Source organism: Echiichthys vipera, assembly GCF_963691815.1.
Source record: "Echiichthys vipera genome assembly, chromosome: 16".
Classification (NCBI taxonomy): domain Eukaryota; kingdom Metazoa; phylum Chordata; class Actinopteri; order Perciformes; family Trachinidae; genus Echiichthys; species Echiichthys vipera.
Genome location: NC_139841.1, coordinates 15,133,068 through 15,148,118, shown reverse-complemented (window position 1 = coordinate 15,148,118; position 15,051 = coordinate 15,133,068). Strand labels below are relative to the sequence as shown.

The 15,051-nt window shown below is 38.8% G+C and overlaps 1 protein-coding gene across 3 annotated transcripts; it reads left to right on the top strand.

Moving 5' to 3' along the window:
• Positions 1 to 334: 334 nt before the first annotated feature.
• LOC310958371 (ER degradation-enhancing alpha-mannosidase-like protein 3) lies at positions 335 to 12,767 on the top strand. 3 transcript variants are annotated; one of them, XM_083929279.1, is made up of 21 exons: positions 335 to 584; positions 748 to 1,156; positions 1,286 to 1,331; positions 2,307 to 2,407; positions 3,818 to 3,857; positions 3,996 to 4,108; positions 4,677 to 4,830; positions 5,073 to 5,207; positions 5,318 to 5,423; positions 5,542 to 5,639; positions 5,795 to 5,920; positions 6,025 to 6,108; positions 6,560 to 6,643; positions 6,847 to 6,971; positions 7,149 to 7,323; positions 7,604 to 7,761; positions 7,846 to 7,963; positions 9,060 to 9,233; positions 9,585 to 9,750; positions 9,900 to 10,091; positions 10,976 to 12,767. In XM_083929279.1, exons 2-21 carry the CDS (start codon positions 1,005 to 1,007, stop codon positions 11,269 to 11,271), a joined length of 2,643 nt encoding a protein of 880 aa, XP_083785405.1. In that variant the 5' UTR covers positions 335 to 584; positions 748 to 1,004; the 3' UTR covers positions 11,272 to 12,767. The 3 variants fall into 3 exon arrangements, with proteins under 3 accessions (XP_083785405.1, XP_083785404.1, XP_083785406.1); XM_083929278.1 differs by having other exon boundaries at positions 698 to 1,156; XM_083929280.1 differs by having other exon boundaries at positions 698 to 1,156; positions 10,981 to 11,223.
• The last annotated feature ends 2,284 nt before the right edge of the window (positions 12,768 to 15,051 follow it).

Here is a 15,051-nt window from a genome sequence, read left to right as displayed (position 1 = left end):
CTCTGTCGTGTAATACCGTATACATGACGCCCTAAGTAGAGCCTGCCAGGGGATCCTCCTCGTGCCTGGAGATCCATCCGACGTCCGTAACATTGTCAGACTGCAACCCTAAGTAAAAACTAAATGTAAACCCTCTGTAATCGCATACATAACCACTTAAAGAGTGGCACTTCCGAAAGGGGATGTATTCGCGTTAGCCTGCGTGGGAGTAAAATCTTGCCTGAAATGTTAAACGCGGGGCAGAAATCCCCCATATATCAGCACAGTCCCCGCAGCCGGGCATCAAAACAGCCTGCCCTTCTTTGACAGCTCGGTGCTCGACGTCAGGGCGCTGTACGGCGGTAGTGGTGGTAGTTGCGACGTGTCGTCGACCATTTAACTGTATGACAGTCAGTTTACAGGTGAACAATTTGTTTTTAGACCAAGAAGATCTGTAGCTTTCTTTCTTTGGCTCGTTAGCTAACTAACGTTAACTAGCACCACTAACGGCTAACTTAGCAACTTGTTAGCTGTCTAGCAACATGGATTCCCCCAGCACTGTGACGGCTAGCCAGCGTTAGCTACACCGTGTCACTCTCAATTTGGTAACTATCTATCTATTTCCTGAAGATTTCTTTACAGGTATTGGTTTAACAAGAAGCTTGGACTATCTTTAACAAGCCAGTGTTTTGTAGTCAGCCTTGTGTTTTCTTTACAGGATAACGTCAACAGTCAATTTGTCTCTATTGTTTACATGGATACGGTCAGCTGAAGTACACTGTGGACATGTGGTGGTCGTAACAATACCGGATCGAGTCAAGAGCAACCTCTGTGGACATATGGAAAATGGAGCTGGGAGGTAGCTAGCCAAAACTCTACAGCCGACTCTACCTAAATGAGGACGATCGGGGCTTGGAAGGAGGGCAGCTGTGCCTGCTGGACTGTTTGACTTTGTGTGGGTTGTTGAACAAAGGGCATTGGCTTGTTTGTCCATTAAAGCTTACCCTGAAACAAGAGGAGACAACATGTGGAGAATAGTAAATAAACTGTGCTGGGGACTGGTGCACACTTCTGGCACTGGGATGCTGCTGAAGACTCTACTGATCACCAGTGTTCTTGGCTGGGCGAGATGTCAAGAGAGCCAGAGCATGACACCAGAGGAGAAGACTGTTATTAGGTAAATGTCTGACATATCATAACGCTGACTTTGAGAATGAGTGGCTGTGGAAGTATCTGCAATATTGTGAAATTATAACAGCACTTGCCAGCTATTTTGATTCATTTATATTTTCCTTTTTTTTTGCAGGGACCAGATTGTTGAAATGTTTGATCACGCTTACGGCAGTTACATGGTAAAGTGTTCACTTTGATGTAATAATTTGAGTAATTGTAAGAGAGAAGTTATGAAAAGCTGAAAAGGTCAACATTCCAGCAACACTTGTAGTACATTGAGTAACTTTATTGTGAGATTAACATGTTTTGGCATTTGGCCTTCACCAGGGTCACCTGATTAAGAAAAGATTAAACCATTTCTCAGTGCAGTTGGATTGGATTTAATGGGATTGTGCAGAAAGCAAACATGCAGGATTTTGTCATAGCTGCAGTTTCAGCCTGGTGCACAAAACTGGAACTGTCAGAGTGAGATATGGTGAAAGAAACCGCATGTTACAGAGTGTGGTGGAAGTGAAAAGTGTAACTCTATATTATATACATAAGATTTGACATTAACTAAGCAAAGTATAGGTTTATTGTAGTATGCGCAGATTATGGTAGTGACGAGGGTGGAGCTGTGGAGATGCACTGGTGACAACAATTAAGTCTCAGTTGTGGTCTTTAGTATTACTTACCTGACCAATACTGGATGTTTTTTAGGCCAGTATCAATATATGAGAGTTTAAAGATCTCTAAAACAATATATCGACCATAATTGCCTCAAACATTATCCTGGTTAATTTTCACTTTAATGTTTTGTTAGTTATACTTAGCTGGCTGCTTTCTTGGTTGGGCTGTAGTCCTCAGACCTCAGACCTATAATTTATTCAAGCCAACTAATTGGAAATTAATTTAAGTGTGGGATACTAAATTTAATTTGACTTTTTAATCTCAATCCTGGAATTGCTGAGTCTGGTAGCCAGTAAAATTTGAGGAAAATGGTAAGTGGAAAGAAACCTAATTTCACAAGTGGTTCAGCAGTTGTGTAAGGTATTTAGCTTCAGACTACTAGTTTCTTTTCCAATTTCAACCCTCCAGGCTTCTTTCCTTAATGACACCTTTTGTGTAGACTTCTAAATGGAGTTTAAAGACAGTTACGTTTGTTTGTGTTGCAGAAATACGCCTATCCAGCAGATGAGCTAATGCCTCTAAGCTGCAGGGGGAGAGTCCGTGGCCAGGAGCCCAATAGAGGGGATATAGATGACTCATTGGGAAAGTAAGTTCAGATTCAAATTGTCTCAAAACAAACTAAAGCATGACTTCTTGATCCATCAGTGTAGAGCAATGCTATATGCACACTTTTGCCTTCGCCCTTTTGACTTTGCCACAATTGCTTTTTAAACTAAGTTGCTGATTGTAAAAATGTAATGATACGTTATCAAAAATATTTGCATGATTCTGTCCAGTCTGTTGTGTCTATATCCACACTGTCCTTAGTCTGCTGTGAAGATTCACTCTTCACTGAGAATGTTAAAGATAGTGATAGTATCAAATACGGAAGCCCTGAAAGGTCATAGATTACATACATTTTATTTCCTCTGTTTTCCCGTGATAACAAGATAATACCTCCATTTTCTCGTGATAACGAGAACATTCATTTGAGATCTGGAGAATCAGTGTATCAATGTCAGAGGAGCAGGAGAACATCGATCAACATCACATATCTCTTCAATCAAGACCTGACAGGCTGCAATAACTTTATGCCTTTTTATTGCAGATAATGTTCACATTAGTGTGCGTCATCTAAGAAGACGGTTAGCAAGGCTTCAGCTTTATCAGAGGCGTCAGTGAGCTAGATGTCCTCATTAACTACAGTTTTTTTTGTTTTGTTTTTTTAAACTTTATTGTATTATATATATATATTATATTACAACAACATAAATAATAGTGCTGGGAGGAGTTTTACAATGTGCACATAAATATGCGGACTACAGTTTAATTTCATAACAGTAAATAACCAACTGAAATCATCTGTCAGTGTTGTCAATAGTGTTCTTCAAGATAGGAGAAGTCATTATGACATGTCAGTTTTGATGGAAATCGCAGGACTATCACGTTTCATTCATTATCGATCAAATGAATTTTATCATTATCTTGGTAAAACGGCTCCTTAATTATCTTGTTATCACAAGAAAACTGAGGTAAATTATCTCATTATCACGGGAAAATGAAGCAAATAAAATGTATGGTATGTATGACCGTTTAGGGCATCCGCAAATTTAGGCTGAAGAAGAAAAACACAGATTTAAGTTTAATATTTATGTAATGTAATTTTTCATCTTCAAAGAAGACAAGCGCTATTTTTTTTATGTAATACTATGCTCTTCCAAACATACTTAATTCGACATGGGGAGGATGCCCCAGTTTTTAAGGAAAACATGAATTGGATGCTATTTTAAGTCAATTCAATTTACAAGAAGGTAATAAATCATGGGTTTGCAGAGCAATACATCCATTTATGCACCATGCATATTGGATAATGTCATTTCACTGCAACAGACTTGACATTAAACAGCCCGTAGTTAATTAAAATGACAATGGATCTGTGTAAAAGTGGGACACACGCTCTGCTGTGCTGTGCCAGAAGCATCATCTCATCAAAACATGTCTTCCACCTTTTCTGCAGGTTTTCTCTCACTCTGATTGACACCCTTGACACCCTGGTGGTGAGTAATTCCTCTGTTTACATGCATAAAATAAGTTTGACATGCTTTTTTTTGCTTTTTTTGACAGTAGATTGATTTATTCCTGCCTCTGTGCGTGTGTGTGTGTGTGTGTATGTGTGTGTGCGTGTGAGAGAGTAGGTGTTAAACAAGCTTGATGAGTTTGAAGATGCAGTGATGAAGACTGTGACGGATGTACGCCTCGACAACGATGTGGTGGTGTCTGTGTTTGAGACCAACATTAGAGTTTTAGGGTAAGAAGTATCTCTGAGATTTATTTCTGTGTGTATTGTGTGTGTGTGTGTGTGTGTGTGTGTATATATACATATACATCTATATATAGATAGATAGATTAGTCTTCTTATAATTTAAATAAGAATAAATCTTTCTTCTAAAAGTCATATCAATCCACATCAGCACAGCGGATTTCTATTACTAGTACAAGCATCTCAGTTCAATTCAATTCAATTTTATTTATAGTGCCAAATCATTACAAAAGTTATCTCAGGACACTTTACAAACTAGGTAAAGACCACACTCTATGACTTATTTATGACCATTCCTTTCTTCCTTTTCCACCCCACCCTTTGTTTTAATTTAGTTTTTTTTAAAAAGAAAATCTTTCCTTCCTTCTCCCTTTATTTAATGGTCATGTGAGATTGTAAGCCAAGACTTGTGAAAGTCTTGCGAGATGGTTAAATTTAGGCATTGAAATCTAATGGTGAAGGTTAATATACTGTAGGTGGTTGAGAAGTGAGTCTAACGACAGTTTCGCAAATCTAGGGTTACTATCTTGACATAACCTCATTTAATTCTCTCCAGAGGGCTACTTGGAGCCCATGTAATGGCCGACCTGCTACGGCAGCGTGGGGAGAAGATGCAGTGGTATCGTGATGAGCTTCTACACATGGCCAAAGAGCTGGGCCATCGATTGCTGCCTGCCTTTAACACCACAAGTGGCCTTCCCTACCCTAAGGTATTTATTATTTATATCACAAATCTTATTTTAGGTGTATAATATGCAGATGGAGCAGAATGTCTACTATCAAATCTTATCATGGATGGCCCTAGAATTTGACTCCATTGATAGTATAATACTGTAGAGTATAGATCCCTGCTTTCAGTGCAACACAGAGGAACTAATGAATTAACAAATTAACGTAACTAAGCATCATTTAAGCTGAGTTTATTTGAAGAACCTTTATGTTGGTTTTTCAGGTGAATCTGCGGTACGGAGTGCTAAACCCACTTTCACGCACAGGCACTGAATCGGACACCTGCACAGCATGTGCTGGAACAATGATCCTGGAGTTTGCTGCCCTCAGCAGACTGTCAGGAGAGTCTGTGTTTGAGGTATTAGCTCCCTCTGGTTCTCTGCAGATTTTAATTGCAGAGATGAAAGATCATACATGGGTGATGTAACTGTATTGTAAGAATATAAAATGCTTATAATTATTTAACAGGAACATGCAAGGAAGGCTCTGGATGTCCTCTGGCAGAGGAGACAGAGGGGAAGTGACTTGGTGGGGACTGTCATCAATATCCATAATGAAGAATGGGTCAGAAGGGGTGAGGAAATACTTTGGTGTAAACAATTCGTTCAGAATTAGAATTCAGAAATACAGAGTACATATTCCACAGCTTTATACATGAAGCATGTTATAGTGATCTTCTTGTGTGTTTCCAGACAGTGGGGTTGGTGCTGGTATCGACTCATACTATGAATATCTGATGAAGGCCTACATTCTTCTAGGAGACAATGTTTTCCTGGAGAGGTTCAACATTGTAAGTCATACATCACTTTACGCCCACATATAAATCTATATCAAATCATTTGCCACCTGCTGTATTGTATTCCCTGTTGCAACATAATTGGTCCAACCCTGACCAGTTTGTGCATATTGTGCTAAAGTAAATCTCATGATGTTTGTTTGTAACAGCACTACAGTGCCATTATGAAGTACATCAGTCAGCCTCCCCTGCTGCTCAGTGTACACATGCACAACCCCACTGTGAGTGTGCGCAGCTGGATGGATTCTCTCCTGGCATTCTTTCCTGGCTTACAGGTCAGGGATCCTCAGTTAATCCCATTTTCTACCATTAAAACATAGTGTAAGGCATAAAAGTTGAAACACACGTGTCTCTGAAGTTATAACTATTTTTCACACAGGTTCTGAGAGGAGATCTGAAACCAGCTATTGAGACTCATGAAATGCTTTACCAAGTCACAAAACAGCACAAGTTCCTTCCAGAGGTAAATAATCTCGATTGGCTAATTTAAATATGACATCATAATTATGTGAACGTCTTGAAAATCCAATACCAACATTAAGCCGTCCATCTCATTGGATTACCTGCAATAACCTAATAAAACCAGAAGTATGAAGGGATAACTATCTCAGTAAAATAGTATAACAAACTCTCTATCACTCAATAAATATTGTCACAATACTCAGCTAATTTCAGGTTACAGTGTGACAAATCGATACTAAAGTTGATGTCTAATGTATTATTTAAAAAATGTGCAGCAGCTGTAGCAAGTCGGCACAGTTTGGGATTGATGATGATGATGATGATGATTATATATATTATGGTTGGATTTGGAAATTTCTTGTGGCTTATCTTCTTTGTCACAAACCTACTGAAAACAACAACAAGAACCCAGTGTCACTGATGTGTTTTGCTTTTGCTTTATCTCCCTGCAGGCTTTCACTACAGAGTTTAGAGTTCATTGGGGCCAACATCTACTGAGACCAGAGTTTGCAGAAAGCACCTACTACCTCTATAAGGTGAAAACCTGTCAGGACAGTGTCATAGACAGACATACACTGTAGTTACCTTTCTCTAAGAATGGGAAATATCTGGTCTGTTATAAGTAAGCTAATTAAAGAAATTACTCTACTCTTGTACTAAATACATAAAGCATTTTTATAGAAAACATAATGTTCCATGTTGGATGTGTGGGGTCGAGATTATATTTTGGTCTCTGCAGGCCACTGGTGACCCCTACTACCTCAGAGTGGGACAGTCCATTGTGGAAAAGCTCAATGCCTACGCCAGGGTGCCTTGCGGGTTCGCTGCAGTGCAAGATGTTCGCACTGGGATGCATGAAGACAGGTATACAACACATGTTTACACTGACTTGTTTTATATGGAAGAGTAACCTTATAAAAGGCTGCTCTAGTAAAACCTTTCTGTTGTTGAAATAACTGTTGTAACAGAACCTCCAAATGTCTCTAATGAATGTGTGATCACTTCCTTTGTTTCTGTCTATATGCATGTTTCTGTGTGTAGGATGGACTCGTTCTTTCTGGCTGAGATGTTTAAGTACCTGTACTTGCTGTTTTCGGAGAAGAGTCAGCTGCCCATTAATATTGACGACTACATCTTCACCACAGAGGCTCACCTTCTCCCTGTATCTCTCTCCACCACCCAGCCGCCCTGTCAAGGCAACAATACAGTGAAAACTGTCAGTTTATCACAAAAACAGATGCACACATTATATTGCCATTATAAAATGTTTATTTAACATTATAGTTAATGACACAAGTATTTAGTTAACATAAATAGAAATTAATATTTGTTGCTAGTGTATATTGTTGTTAATGGGACATATTCACATCCTGTCTATAATTACATTATGGAGCGTTTTGTGACTCTTAAATCTACTTGAAACGTGTCTCTTTAAGATGTGTATTGTAATATGAACGTAGGAGCTTAAAAGTTTAACTGCTGGTCCTGTGCTTCAGGAAGCTGATCCTGTTTCTCAAGAAGAAGATCTGTTCACACACTCCTGCCCCAGCATAGAGACTTTGTTCCCCAACAACCCCTCGTTTGCCAAAACCATCCGGGACAGCTACAAGTACCTCACTGGGGTGGGACGAGCCTTCCATCCCTTACCTGTCAGGTGTGTCAAGTCACAGGGGACCTTGATTTTTAGAGTGAAACCCTATGATTACATTGAGTATTAACTTGGGTGTGTTCTTTACAGGGAAATTGAACTACCGCTCCATGATAATGGGATGGAGCCAGTAGAGTTCTTGAAGAGTATGGGCATTTCTCTCACTCCACTGAGTGAGGTCATGGCAGGAGTCACCGGGAGTCTGAAGGTAATTTAGTGCCACTACAGTGCAGCTAAAGTCATAACTCGCCTGTAATGACGTTGCAGAAAAGCGGAGAGCGCTGTTCTGTCACTCTGCGGTTTCTTTCCCTAACAAGCAGCAGCAGCAGCTGCGGAGCTCCTCCCCCCGTCACGATCACTCAACCTCATAGCCGGTCACTCTTCACAGTAGCCTGGCGCAGCAGCTCCAGCAGGGCCAAGGCCGTTTAGGCATCCTAGCTCTGCTGGCCATTGAAAGGACACTGTTCAAGTCCCTGGAAAAGACGCCTAGTTGGTACGACAAGGTCACAGATCATTTTCTTGAAAATGAACGAAGGGTAGAATTTACATATAAATAAACAAACACATTTATGATGTAGGCAGGAAAAATGAGGTTGAGGCCACTGGAATACAGGTATAGAACGAATACATATATTAAAGGATAGGGTTTTTCTGTCATGAGGTTAAATAAATCAGAAACAGCATTGTGTCCCAATATATGTACTGTGTGTACTTGCTTGAAATCCCTTTCTGATTATCTAGACCCCCGACAGAGAGGGGTAACACATTTTCATTTCCTGATTTAAGACCTGATTTTGTCCATTTGGCTCCAATGATGCACTCAAACAACCTCTTGAACCATGCATTTTTTGTGCTGTGAGCATGATTCAATGGAGCTGTCAAAACAGGTTAATTATATAACCTGCTGTTGAACAAATTATATCTTTCAAATAACATGGTGGTGAGTAGCACGGATTTAGAAAATGATAAGCTGCTACTTTAATCAAATGACAGGGCTTTTGTTTTATTCAACAGATTCCTTCATCATATTATCAGCTCTGCTGAGCTCAGTTCAGTGTTTACTTAAGCACTAAATAAACCCCCTCCGTTATCATGACAACAGTGATGGGGGAAAGGAAATGAATCAATCGCAATAAATGGATATCTAATTTAACTTTGCTTTTTTTTAATGGTTTATAAGCATTAGGTTAGGAACAACGTTAATGGAGTGAAAATGGGTCAATGTAGGTTACTATAATATACAGTGTCACTTAACATGATGGGAAACAATGAATTTAGAGTTTTCTGAATATGAATCCCCTTAGGAGCATAAAGGAGTGTACCGGGTAAAGCTTGTAGCAGAGGTGAGCCATACACCGGAGGAAGAGGAAGTGGTCCCCCATGTTGTTCAGCTCATATCCCCTCCATATCTGGGTAGAACAGTCCTCACAGCGGGACCTGCCAAGTTTGGGATGGACCTCACCAAGCAGGAACACGGGGTAAGCTTCCAATGTGACAATAATACAGTATACAGTATCAAAATCATACATAAGTAGTTACAAGAGAGTAGTTAAATGTTAACTAACTTTTCAGCAAAGCAATTAAAAAAGATGGACCTTAACAAATCAAGGCCAAAACATTTACTCTTACAATTATGTTACAGATCTTTCCTGCACCATGAAAAGGTTACCTGTTTTGTTTTATCTGCATTTCTATTAATCTCCAAACCTTTCAGTTAAAATAACACACAGGCAGCTGTGGCTAAGAGGTTGAGCGGGTCCATTCGCAAGATTGGCGATTCGATCCCCATACAAGTCCATTTACCACACTCAAACTCTTGTGTGTCACAGGTGAAGGGCAGCATAGTGAAAGCCTCTCCCTACACTGCATGTGGGCCAATAGATAATCCAGTGGATCTTAAAGGGCATATCGCTCTGGCACTGCGTGGTGACTGCATGTTTGCTGTAAAGGCTCGTCGGCTGCAGGAGGCAGGAGCCATAGGAGTCATCTTTATAGGTGAGAATGATTACAAGAGGAGCGGAAACCCTGTTTATTCCTACAGTCCAACTCAATGTGCAAAGGTTATCAAATACTAAGTATCATATCCTGAAGGCTGGATCCAAATACATTAAATCATTCCAATTACTCCCTATTCTCATTCTCAGACCACCGTGAGGGAAGTAATAGCGAGGAGACACCCCTCTTCCAGATGGTTGGAGATGGCGACTCCACTGAAGACATCACCCTGCCTTTGGTCTTTCTGTTCAGCCAGGAGGGCGCCATGCTAACAGCAGCTCTTGAGGAACATCACAACGTGGATGTGCTGCTGCTGCCTAAGGAGAGGCAGCTAGGACATGGTGAGGAGCAGGAGGAGGAAGATTATTAAATATTTTTGTTATTGTCAACAAATCCCATAAACCATGGACCAAAACCAACCAATTTCAAAAGAGGAACTGCAAATACAGCTAACAAAATGACATAAAATGTTAAATTCTTACTTTCTCTGAATAAGCCAGAATAAGCAGCAACGTTGTGAAAAACTGCAAGTGAGCAAAGTTGGTAGGACAGCACATCGTGTACTTCTCATGTAATGATAAGGGTTGCACTGATTGTGAAATTCTGGGCCGATATCATGGTTTAAAATGACCATTTTGTATCGGCAGATAGCCGATACAAATGTCTTTGTATTTTCTTATTTACTTTTTTATTTATTCCCCCCTTTTGTGCCAGGGAACAAACAAAGACATTTTAATTACAGAGAAATAACTGACCTGTTAAAGTCAATCTTTGAATAAGCACAAATGTAAGAAACCACCTTTTAATATAACCTTAATTTAAACCAAACGGAAAAATAACTGCATCAAAAGCCTTTTTAACCTTTTTTACACAACATTTAGCCTGCACCTAATTGATGCAACACAGCAGCTAAACATCGGTCGCTGCCATCACTGAATGTCATCTTATTTGCCGATGGGCCAATGGCAGTAAACAAAGCAAATATCGACCGATATTAATGTTGAGCAAATAAATCGCTGCATCCCTAGTGACAACGCTGTGGAGTAAATAAACTATTAGATCTGAGCACAAAGAAGCTGTCTCAGCATCCTTTGAGTGCGCAAGCGTGGGAATGTCACCACAGACATAACATTCATTCATTCATTCATTCATTGATATGGAATTTTTCCGCACTCTCTTCTTGTTCTGTTTTCATATATCTTTGGCTTCTCTCCTTATTGTCAAGATAAGACAGAAAAACCCACCGGCTTGAACATCAAACTCCGCCTGGCAGAGGAGGGGGAGCTGGAGGACGGATCAGCCAGAGGGCCCACCTTGGAGTTTATCTTGGAGAAACAGGACGTGCTTCTTAAGGAAGAGGAGGAAGGAGAGCTCAGAGGACAACAACAACAACAACAACAACAACAACAACAACAACAACAGTTCTGCTCAAAGGAAGCAAAGAATGACAGAACTGATCCATGTTCAGCAGATTCCTCTCAAACTGAAAATTTTAACAGTGGACCAGATGCAAACCCTTGACCACTGCTGATCCCAAAGCAGCCAAGTTAAAACGTACACTGATCTCTCATCAGTTTCTGAATGGCGTGTGCCTCAGAGCCCCACACTGCCCTTCATGGAGCCATAACTGACCCAGCCTGCATGTTTACAACCGATGGAAGAGAGTTAAGCAGTGTGAAGGCCACACTCACACCCTGTCTTGACTTTGAAACCTAAAGATGGCTCTACATTTATTAGACAGAGTCACAGTGGGGCTTTTTTATGTATGGTGCTGGTCTCTGAAATAAGGGATGTCATGAGACTCAACTAGGTAGTTAAAGGCCAAATGCTGTAGGTTACGATGGCTGGGCTGTCGCCGCCCACATCTAACCTGTAGTGTTGCTATTGTAGGCACATACAAGGTGATCGTGATGACAATGATGTAGATCATTGCCAAAATTTAAAATTACCTCAGCTTTAGAGGAAAACATAGATAAGGTAAAAAGTACTCAGTTAGGTTTTTATGCAATGCAGTTTGTTTTTAATGTAGATTGCACCTTTTCACTTCAACAACTACTGTTAAATATTCAGTGATAGTGAACGGATTATTACCTTGCCAGTAGGTGGTGATAGCTACCGTAGCCTAATGTTATTAGATGAAGGAGATGAGCTGGGTCCAATTTGGAAAAGTTTATATTATTTTCTACTAGTATGCAACTTCAGGGAATTTTACAGTGAATGCAATTTGTTAGGTTGATCCATTTGAGCATCACAGGTTGGTCTGCAGTCTCAGACTGCTATGCACTTTGAAACACGGGTATGATCGTCTATGGCAGAGTCATATGTTTGTGTGTGTTGCAATAAGTAATTGCATTCATTAATCGTCCAATTTACATTGTGCAATGATGCAGTGTTCTTTGCCACCTTGAATTATAAGGAAAAGTATACAGGGTTAGTTTGAAAACAGAAAAATCTTAGTGACATCCATTAATATTGCTGGAGTACAGCAAGATTTTTGCATCATGTGAAATATTAACAGTCAAACTGGAAAGGCCAAATTCAATCCTGTAAATTGTTGTTTTTCTTACACTCTCTACACAAACTAAACCATATTGTGGGCTTTCGTATGTAATCATTTAATGAAAAAATTCAGAAAGATGCATAAATCAGTTTTTTTCATAATCACTTCACTAATAATGCGTTGCATGATTTTTGTCTTCGGTGGTACATTAAATGTGATCTTATGTTTGCGTGGGGAAAACACTTTTCATGCCAGACTTTATTTTCCTTTATTTTTTTTAGAGTGGACCTGGTACTGATGCTGCTGAGTTAATTTGAAGTCTTAATCCAACATGATGCTTTTATTTTGTTTAGCCTGTATGAGGCTTTGTCAACCCGTATACCTCAGGACTGTGTGTGTTACAGTTCACACAGAGAAAAGGACTGTGGAAAAGGAGGGGATTCTTTTTATCATCATTTCTTTTATTTAATTTTCAACCATATTCTAAGGTTTCTGTTGATCAGTGGCTGAAAGTCAAGTGCCATAAGAGATGCATGACATAGCTCCTGTTTCTGTTTCACATCTTCTCTGTATTTAGTTTCTGACTGTGAGCTGAGGCAGTCTTGTCAATAAATTCAAAAATCACAATTATCAAACCTTTTGCTTCTTTTTTACCCCCTGTATTATAGATTTGCATTTTCAGCAGCTGTAGAATATATCAGCTTAGGAATATATGTATAAATTAAAGTAATCAAATCTGTAACATCAGCAGTCAAGTTAGGTATTAGTACTATTAAACGGTATGTTTCTTCAGTAATGAAGATTTTCTTTGAAGTTTGAGCTTTTCATATGAAGGATGAAGCAACAACCACACAAATTACATTTACCTAAATTAGAAAAATGATGTCTAATGGAAAACTAATTGATTTATTTTTTCAAAAGAGCAGAAAACAAAATGCCCCGGTCTTTGAATTATCAAGTTGTGTTTTGGTAATATTACACTGAATGTCTTTTCTGTTTTTCCTTTGTCGAGAGAAGATGAGACAGACCTTAAAACCTTCGTGCCAGATGGGAACAGCTACCTCAGAATAGCACAATCATAAATGATGACGTTCACGATGACGTCATGGATAATGACAGTGCTGATGCAGACAAGAGCAAATGATTCACATTAGTGTCTGATGTGGTTGATAATATTCAGCTTAAGTGCCTTCAAATTCAGTGAAAGATTCCCACGTGTTAAAAGAGGAATGTTGTTTCCACATATATTTAACTAGGCCTTCTAGTATTCAGTGTTGATAGATACAGTATATTCCACTGGTGGTAGCCTAGTTTGATAACTGACAGAATCCTTTTTGGCCTTTCAGCTCTCAGCAAACATAGGCCCGGCCTGTGTTTGGAAGATAATAATGGAGTTAACAGGCAGAATAGACAATAGAAAGAGATTATAGATTGTACACAGATACATGATATGTTTGTTTATCTGATATGTATTCAAACATCTTCAAATATGCTGTGCAGTATCATTTTGCTGCACCTGCTGCATCCTGTTAAATGGGCAAACGTAGGCTACATTATTTGTTCATCATCTTTCTCCCTCAAGCACTTTCTTCATTAGGCCATTATCAGCCAGTGTGTGCTACTTAATGATTAATTCATTGATCAAAACTTGAATGATTGGTTGACAAAGTGAACATTAAAATAACATTATATTTGTTTTTTTATCAGCACATATCTAGCAGTGTTGTAAACTATGTAACCACCAAGAGCATTATTGTTATTTCGACCGGTTTTACCACGTCATCACGTCATACACAGATGGGCTAATCTGCTGGGTCCTGCTGCCTTCAGGTGCTATGGGAAACATCGACATTTTAAATGTAAGTACGCGCAGAAACACCTGGTTAAACTAAAGCATAACATTTTACATTTACACATGGGAATATGAATTTCCGTTGATGTTTTAGTTGCCATCATGTGAGGGTGGAGACTATCTGTATAGCAAAAACAGAAGTTCAAAATCATTCCTTAATAATTATATTTTTAGTGATTTTGCTGACATTCATTTTTATTCTATTTAATGTTAATTGTAATGGTTACCTTCAGTATACAAATAAATAGTAGCCTATAATAATGATATAATAATAATAATAATAATAATAATAATAATAATAGGCTGAATCAAAACTTATTTTAATGCTATTGCTTTTCATTCAATTTTCATTCTTTCAAACTTGTTTATGTCTTTTAAAATACTAGAATTGTCTTATCGTTATCAGAATGTTTTTATGACTAGTGTTGTCTTTTATCTCTAGGAAATTATTATTGTACTGTTTTTCACTTTTTGTGGTTTTAAGTTTTTAATACATGTGTCATTCCTTTTTGTGTAAAGCCCCTTTGAGCTTGTTTTAAACAATTATTTATTATTATTATTATTATTATTATTATTATTATTATTATTATTATTATTATTATTATTATCAGTAGAAGTCGTAGTTGGCCAAGTAGCAGTGGTGGAAGAAGTACTCATTCCATTTTACTTAAAGGCATAGACTAAGGTTCAATATGTAGAATCTTTATTAAAAGCTATATTTAAATAAAATAATAATAATACAACCACAGTTTGTTTTGATGGGTTTGACAATGACTTTCTGTCACATTTTGTTTACATTGTACCAGCCAATAGCGTTGGGCATTGCAGGTTGCCAGAGTTGTCTGTTGTTGGGTGCAGCTACTGTAGGCTGGCACCGGGTGTAATGGAGTTTGCCAATCCTGCAGCTGCTAATTTGTCCCAGTAGCTGAGTGACCGGAGACGGGCAAAA

Coding starts and splice junctions, on each gene's coding strand:
- LOC310958371 (XM_083929279.1), top strand. CDS start 1,005: ATGTGGAGAATAGTAAATAAACTGTGCTGGGGACTGGTGCACACTTCT. Junction 5,208..5,317: donor CAGGAGAGTCTGTGTTTGAG/GTATTAGCTCCC, acceptor ATTATTTAACAG/GAACATGCAAGGAAGGCTCT. Junction 6,972..7,148: donor ACTGGGATGCATGAAGACAG/GTATACAACACA, acceptor TTCTGTGTGTAG/GATGGACTCGTTCTTTCTGG.